Source organism: Tupaia chinensis, unplaced genomic scaffold, assembly GCF_000334495.1.
Source record: "Tupaia chinensis unplaced genomic scaffold, TupChi_1.0 Scaffold000086_1, whole genome shotgun sequence".
Classification (NCBI taxonomy): Eukaryota; Metazoa; Chordata; class Mammalia; order Scandentia; family Tupaiidae; genus Tupaia; species Tupaia belangeri.
The window spans coordinates 6,373,366-6,381,656 of record NW_006159548.1 but is presented as its reverse complement, the minus strand read 5'-3'; the positions used below and the strand labels follow the sequence as shown (position 1 = coordinate 6,381,656).

Genomic DNA, 8,291 nt, shown 5'->3' with positions numbered 1-8,291 from the left:
TGAGCCCGCGCCTGCGCCCGCATTGACCCCCTCGACTCCTGCCACCATCGCGGCTCCTGGAAGCGGAGCTTCCCCGCCTGCTCTGCTGCCGCTCCCCCACCCCTCAGAAGACCCGCGAGGGCCGGTGACCCCGGGCGCCCTGCACTACTCGACCCTGCAGCAGCAGCAGCGCACTCGGGAATGGGTGGCCAGACACCCGCAGCTGCCCGAGGCCCGAAACCAGGGCCCCAGCCGGGCGTGGTCGGTTCTGCCAGACAACTTTCTGCAGCCGCCCTCGGAGCCTATCTCTGAGCCGCCAGATTCTGCGCTTTCCTCTCGTTCTCTCTTTCCTGCTCCCGATGGGTCCTCTGAATCCTGCCTGGAGAAACCTCCACCGACAGTCTTTCGGAGCATCCGCTGTCAGCTGTCCCTCCAAAGCCTGGATGACTTTGTGGACGAGGAGAGCCATGGCAGTGAGGAGAGCAGCAGTGGGCCCAGAGAGTCACCTGGGGGCTCTGAGGAGGGGCTGCAGGCTGCCGCGGGCACCACAGACTGGGGACCGCTCAGAAACCCAGCTGGGACCCTTCCTGCATCGCCAAAGGAGGGCACCTCCAGCCAGAGCCCTCGGGGCCTCAGGAGCAGAAAGGACAGTCACACTTCTCTGCAGGTCCCAACAGGGGCTAATGGACTTGCAGACCGCGTCCAGGAGCCTTCACCCTGGCCAGCTCCCAAATTAAGAAGATCCCTCAGGAGGAGCTCTCAGACAGGGAGAGCCAAACTGTCCTCCTCTGATGAGGAGTCCTGTGACGGGAACTTGCTGAAAAGGAGCCGGCGCCCACCCAGACCCAGGAAACCCTCCAAGGCAGGGATGGTGTCCAGCCCAAGGGTGGATGCAGCTCTGACCTCCACACCTGCAGATGTGAAGGCCGCAGTGGGAGACAGAGCTTGGCCCCACAATTCGTGGGCTCCCAGCAAGGAGGGGTCTGCAGCCTTCGTCCCCCACAGACCCGAGCACAAGTCAGCCTTGGTCCCTCTGGATGCCAGGGAGCACGAGTGGATTGTGAAGCTTGCCAGTGGCTCCTGGTTTCGGGTGTTCACTTTGTTCTGGGAAGACCCTCAGCTGGCTTTGCACAGAGACTTCTTGACTGGATACACGGCCTTGCACTGGATAGCCAAACACGGCAACCTTGGGGCCCTTCAGAACTTGGTCTCAGGGGCCCGGAAGGCAGGGATTGCGCTCGATGTCAACGTGAGGTCCAGTTGTGGTTATACCCCGCTGCACCTGGCAGCCATGCACGGTCACCAGGCGGTCATGAAACTGCTCGTGCAAAGTTTGGCTTCTCGGGTGAACGTCCGGGACAGCAGTGGGAAGAAGCCGTGGCAGTATCTGACCAGTAGTACCTCCGGGGAAATATGGCAGCTCTTAGGGGCCCCTCGGGGCAAACCCATTTTCCCTGTCTATCCCTTAGTCCAAAGCTCTTCCCCCACCAGGAAGGCCAAGAGCAGGGAAGTCTCTAGAAATGTCACCCGGAAGACTTCCCTTGCTGCACTATTCAAAAATCAGCACAACAAATGGAAATGGGCCAACCAGTATGAGAAGTTCCCCACCCCGAGGGAAAAAGAAGAGTCTAGTGACTGAGGCGGGCCTCTCTCTCCCCAGGGTTGTAACCACCACATCCCATCCTTGAGCCACTTAGTGGAAAGAAGTCAAGGCAAATGGAAAATTGCTGAGGGATTGGCAAAGAAAGAGGTCAAGTGCGATGGCCCACCTAGTATTTCCTTCCCTGGGTTTTATGTCAGCATATCCTGGACCTCAGGGGCCATCCAAGCTTTCTGAAGGCTCAAGTTCTTGGACTGATGAAACCTAGGCAAGGAGCAGACTCAGGTGTTCAAAACCTAGGAGGTATTATTCTTCCTTTTTCCGAGTCACTATGGATCTGAGCACAGTAAGCCACATAGTTTTCTGAAGCAGCAATCCCAGGCCTTGGCTAGAGAGGGAACAGATGTCCTGCAAAAAAGAGAGGCAATTTAAGGAAGTGACAAAACTCAGACAAAATCCTCCTGAACTAGTAGGTCTCTGACTTCTATTCATTCAGAAAATACATCTCGGCTGGGAGTGGGAAGCGCCATGTTTGAAATCTGATGGCTTTTCTTTTTCTTTTTTCTTTGTCTTTCTTCTTTCCTTCCTTCCTCCCTCCTTCTCTCTTCCTCACCCTCCCTCCCTCTCTTTCTTCTTTCTTTCTTCCTTTCACATTCCGATCAATGAAATGAAATGATTACTGGGGAATATACTTTGACTTAAGAGATTTCAGCCCTGTCCCCAAGCCTTTGGAGTCACACCCATGGTGGCTAAGGCATGGCATGATGTATACTTCCCTTCCTTTAGGCCTCTTCTCTGATCAGAGGAGTAGGGGGGTAAGATCCAGTTACAACCTGGACTGCACTTGCCAGAGAAGGACTGGCATTCAGGCGCTGCTTTTTTCTATCAACCTAACGGGAACTTTCCAAATGTAAAAACCACGTGGCTCATTTACATGGTGACTGAAACTATCTTTCATGGAAAAATCCCTGTGGAACAAGCACCTGAACTATCATTTCTAATGTCCAATAGATTTGAAGAGCCAATGGTTATACTCATGAGAGGGAGAGAAATGAGTCTACTCTTGGGAATGCTAAGGGTTAAGAGGAGAATGCCTCCCCACCAGGACTTTTCTAAGCTGCTACATATAATTTTATTTGCACTAAACTTGTTGCCAATTAAGATTAAATATTAGCCTCGAAGTACTGTATGTCTAACAGGAAGTTGCTTGTGAAGGGACCAATGGAATGAGAGAACGGCTTGTCTGTGACCTGCAATAGGACAAGCTTTCAGAGTGTACACTGAAAAAGGGCCGGAAAGTTCAATGTTCACGTGGAAACTGTTCATTTTTTTATGGAAATGTTTTCATGTGTGGTGGCAATGATGCTGTATTTTAGAAGTATTTCTGTGGGTTTTTTTGGTGGGGGGGGTTATTGTTCTCCACTGAAATATCAACAGATCTTTATAATTTATTATACTCATGACAATTAATGTTCTTCTTTACAACGTTGTGCCTCAAGAGTTTTTTGTTTCATTGTATTTTTATTTTATAATTTTGTTGACATAAACACATCACTGTTGTACTAGAAACCAACAAACAAAAAAATAGACATGATAAATTAAGGGCTTTATTTTTCTGGAAAAAAAAAGAACAAATTCCTATGTAGAGAAGAAACTTTGGCAAAATCAAATCAAGAAAAAGTGAGATAACCACAGCTGACTGGGGCATGGTGTAGAGAGAGGAAAATGTAAAAGAATACAAGATAAACATCTGTGCAAAAACTCTAGTAAATGTCAACTTCTCTTAAAAGCCAATAAATATTTTCACTTTATTATTGTTGCTATCAATACATCGATTGATTCAAATGATAAATTAAGGGCTTTATTTTTCTGGAAAAAAAAAAGAACAAATTCCTATGTAGAGAAGAAACTTTGGCAAAATCAAATCAAGAAAAAGTGAGATAACCACAGCTGACTGGGGCATGGTGTAGAGAGAGGAAAATGTAAAAGAATACAAGATAAACATCTGTGCAAAAACTCTAGTAAATGTCAACTTCTCTTAAAAGCCAATAAATATTTTCACTTTATTATTGTTGCTATCAATACATCGATTGATTCAACAAACATGTTTTGCAATGCTGTGAAATTTTTAAAGTAAGAATTATTTCTTTATTTTTGTTGTTATTATTATTATTATTTTTAATTTGACCAGAGAGAGAGAAAGCAAAACTAAGAAAGCAAGCTACCAGGTCCAGGACTTGAACTGTGGTCAGCCATGTGGGAGTCCAGCACCTTAACTACCATGCCATCTGCCAGCTTCTAGTGCTGTGGGGGTTTTATATGTCCCTACCCTTGCCTTTGTATTTTAGTTTTTGCTGTGGGGCATATGTGTTCACCAGAGAGGAAAGAGACAGAGAGATAGTGAGACAGAAAGTGAGAAATCACTTCCCCCCCTTGGGGGGGGGTGGCCACACCACAGTCCCTTTTCCGTTCTCCTCCTGGGATCGTGGGCATGGACACACATGTGCTTGGCATGATTTTCAAGCTGCCAGGTCCGGGCCTCAAGCTGTGTTCGGCCACTTGGGAGTCCAGCGTCTTATGCACACTGCCTGCTGGCCTCATCCTCTCCCATCTCAAACTTAAAAATCTAACAGTATTTATTCTTAATTGCTGTATATTCTATCTTGCCCCCAACGTGTCTTTTAAAACTGTCTTTTATTAGCTGTAAGGTTATAAAATGAAGCAAAGAGAAAAAGCAGGTGATACCAGGAATGAGGACAAACAACTGCAATGCAGAAAAAAGGTTCACAGTGTCCTAAGTACAAAATAAAGTGCTCTGAAGGATTCCAAGAGCGAGGGGGAGAGAAAGAAAGAGAGCCATCCTGTTGGTCTGGAAAAATCCGATCAGGGCGGGCTTCCTGGAGACGGGAATCTTTACATGAATGATACTGGCTTTCCTAAGGAACCAGCTTTGTTAGTTCTACCGCATTCTTGACTCCTGTTCCGTGAGAGATTTACATAGCACTAGTCCTGCCGTTGGCTTGCTGCTTAGAACACAGTCCTGGGTCTCGAGTTGATTCTCATGAGGGTTTGTCTGGCCTCTGTCCACGTCAGACCTTCTTCTGGGCAACTCGCTTGCATGGTTGGCATGCTGTGCTGGGGAGAGCTGAGGCAGAAGGAGGCGTTGAGAGCTGCGTGGGACACAGATCTGATTCTGTCATCTTGCTCCCGTGAGGACCAGGCTAGGGGGCTGCCAGGCCCAGCACACTTTCCAGCCACCACGTCTTCTCCCTGCCGGGAACCCTCTTGTCCCTCCCCTCTCTGCTGCTGGCTCCGTGCTGAATTCCTCCAGCTTAGAATCCCCTTTATGCGATTTTCCTGGTGAACTTATTCTTCAAGGGACAGCTCAAATATAACCTATAGGAAGATTCCAGCAGGAAGTCCTTCATCACAATTCTCACGATACCATGTGGGTACTTCACAGCTTTTGCCATATAGTATTTACATAAATTGTATGTTTTTTTAAGTAAAATCTGGTGTTATTTATTTACTTTTTTAAGTTTCGCTGTAGGGTATGTGCACTTTGCCTGAGAGAGACAGAAAGAGAGAGAAAGCGAGAAGTCACCCTCCCAGGGACAATGGCCATGTCACAGTTACTTTTTAAAGTTTCGCTGTAGGGTATGTGCACTTGCCTGAGAGAGACAGAGAGAGAAAGCGAGAAGTCACCCTCCCAGGGACAATGGCCATGTCACAGTCCCTTCTCCTCCATTCTCCTCTTGGGCATGCACACACATGCACCTGGCATGATTTTCAAGTCTCTGGGTCAGGGACTCAAACAGCATAGATGGCTCTGTGAGATCCAGCTGCCTTAACTTCCATGCCATCTGCTGACCTGTAAATGGTGTCTTAATTTTGTTTAAGATTTTGAACATCTGGAGATTAGGGAATATATTTACATTTTATCTACATTTGCCGAGTATTTGTGGAGCACCTAATAGGTGATAAGAGCATAATTCCTGCCTTCACGAGTTCATAATTCTCCTGGAGAAGGAGGTGTAAAGGTGTGTGGGAGAGAGGCACTGAAAAATGATTCCAGCACAGTGAGGTGAGGAGACAGGTGTGTTAAGACTATGAATATACGGGACCAGAAGATGGCATAATGCTCATGTCACTGGACATCCCCCTAGTCAACTGTGGTTCAAGTCCCAGACTGGGCAGCTTAAAACTCACACCAGACGTTTGTGTGTGCGCATGCCCAAAATCCCAAGAGGAAAATGGAGGAGAAAGAATTGCAGTGTGGCTGCCCCCTCCTGGGGGATGATTTCTCACTTTCTGTCTTTCTGTCTCTGTTTCCCTGGCAAGTACATAAACCCTATAGCAAAAAGCTCTCTCTTAAAAAAAAAAAAAAGACTGTGGAAATACAGAGAAAGGATTATTTACGAAGAGTTTTCCATATGCCGGATCTATGTTTATGCTGAAAATACAACTGCCATGGTTTGAATGCTTCTCCCCAAACTCATGCTGAAATTTGCCATTGCAGTGGTATTAAGGAGTGATAGGTCACGAGGGGCCTGCCCTCAGAAATGGGCCATCAAATCACCCCTTTGCTGCCGCAGGAGTGATTTAGCGATCCCTGAGGTGGCCTGCTGATAAGAGGATCAGTTTGGCTCCCTTCTCTGTCTCTCTGTCTTACTCTCTTACCCATGCGAGCCTTCTGCCCTGCTAGGGTACAGTAAGAAGGCATCTGCTATGACAGTAGCTTTGCCTGTTGATGGTCCAGAGAGTTACATTGACTTTTCTTTCTGGAAAGAGCCACGGGAATAGCCATGCCTTTCCAGTGTTTGCATGTTGCCTAAATGCTTTTAGTTTTCCACGTGGTTTGACCCTAACAGGTTATATACTAAATATAAAATCTTCGTGAGCCTTCATTTTGTGAGGAAAAAAGAGGAGAGGAAGAAGAACATAGCAATAGCGTCAAGTCAGCCTCAGACCTTCAGCCTGGACAGGGCTGCAGTGTGTATTACAAGTGCGTGACAGCAAAAGGGGAGAGAGGGGCATACGAGCTAAGAAATCTTTTGTAATAACATCTAATTTGCCTATCTATAGAGCCATCTTTCTATGCATTGTGGAAAGATCACAAAACATTGGCCCAGATTACTTTGGTGAGATTCCTGATACCCGTCATAAAATCTTGGGTCATCTCAGTCCCAAGAGCTGCTTTTTAAATTTGGGGTATAGACATTTATTTTGGGACCATTGTGTCCATTGAGGATGATCATCCAGAGGCATTTGCATTTCCAATCTTTGTTCTCTTTGGCCAATGGGTGGAATTCATGCAGGAACTGACGAAGGGGTTGGAACTCAGGGCTGCTGGCCACTTGTTAAGCATTTCCGTCGAAGTTTTGGTTGCTGAGGTTATCGATGTTCCACACCTTCCACCCCGCGCCCTCTTCCCCATATACTGTGGACAATGGGGAACTAAATTGGTCTTATCTATATTCTTACACCATAAGATTTTGGGGTTGGCAGGTGGCGTGGTGGTTAAGGTGCTGGACTCCCACATGGTCGGCCATAGTTCAAGTCCCAGCCATGGAAGCTTGCTTTCCTTTTTTCCTTTTCTCTCTGGTCAAATTAAACAGATAATAATGATGATGATAAATGAAATAAAATGATTCTTTAAAAGAGGATTTATGGTATATTTATGTATGATGTCTTCTAGATTCTTAGTGGAAAAAAAGGCATCTGTATGTGGCAGATGCGACCACTTAAATGTTTAATCCTGCAAACGGCCTGTAATTCTTTGAGAAGGAAAAAGGATCGATTCTCTAGACACAGGGCAAAGGCAAACGTCTGCATCAGAAGCTGTATCCGAGCCACCTGACCATAACCCTATGTCCCTGTAGGTGTGTCACCTCACTCCTTCCTGTGATATCTCAGGTCCAGGTGTTTTCTGGGCTTCCTCAAGGCCACCTGGAGAAGCAGAAAGGCAGAGCGGGTGGAGGAGTGTGCCCTGGCGCGCCCGCACTCTGGACATGGGTGTGGCTTTACTCTGCCCTGGTTAATGTTTCTGTGTTGTGGTAGACTGCTGATTCAAACTCGATTTGAGGGTCTTTATTCACTTTCTGCGCTGAGAAAAGAAAATCCCCATCCCTTGTACAGGTAAAGCCAACGCATTTAGAAACTGGCTTATGATGAAAAATGGCTTTGAAGTCATGGACTCTTGGTCTTTGTAAAAGGAAGTAGAAAACTTATCTGGAGAGAAGTGAAGTGTTTGTGATGTGGGAAGGTTCCCATAACAAATATTAGGTCGTCAGAAAAGTCACAGTGTTTTTCTATGTTTTTCTATGCAAAAATGTGTCATGACATTCCCAACGATCCAACACAACAAACATGCCCATTATCTGCTAGGTTTCAGAGATGGGTTGCTTTGATTAATGCATTATTCTAGTAAACAGGGATTTCTCACAAATACTTTCTATGATGAATAGTTTAAGAAAATAAAAAAACTACAATTAAATATACTCAGCACTAAAACTAAGCAGAGTGTAATTTCTTTTTTTAAAGAATTATTTTTTATTTAACTTTATTTATTCATCCATTTTTAAATTTGACTAGAGAGAGACAGAGAGAGAGAGAGAGTGAGAGAGGGAAACTAAGAAAGCAAGCCGCTAGGTCCAGGACTCAAACCACAGTCAGCCATGTGGGAGTCCAATGCATTTAACCACCACACCAC

The 8,291-nt window shown here is 46.2% G+C and overlaps 1 protein-coding gene across 1 annotated transcript in view; it reads left to right on the top strand.

The window, feature by feature from the left end:
* SOWAHB (sosondowah ankyrin repeat domain family member B) overlaps positions 1 to 3,390 on the top strand; it is a gene marked incomplete in the record, with an annotated part of 4,344 nt that extends 954 nt beyond the window's left edge. Inside the window, 1 exon segment of the mRNA XM_014585753.2 lies at positions 1 to 3,390. Coding sequence (XP_014441239.1) covers positions 1 to 1,618 — 1,618 coding nt within the window.
* Between the last annotated feature and the right edge of the window lie 4,901 nt (positions 3,391 to 8,291).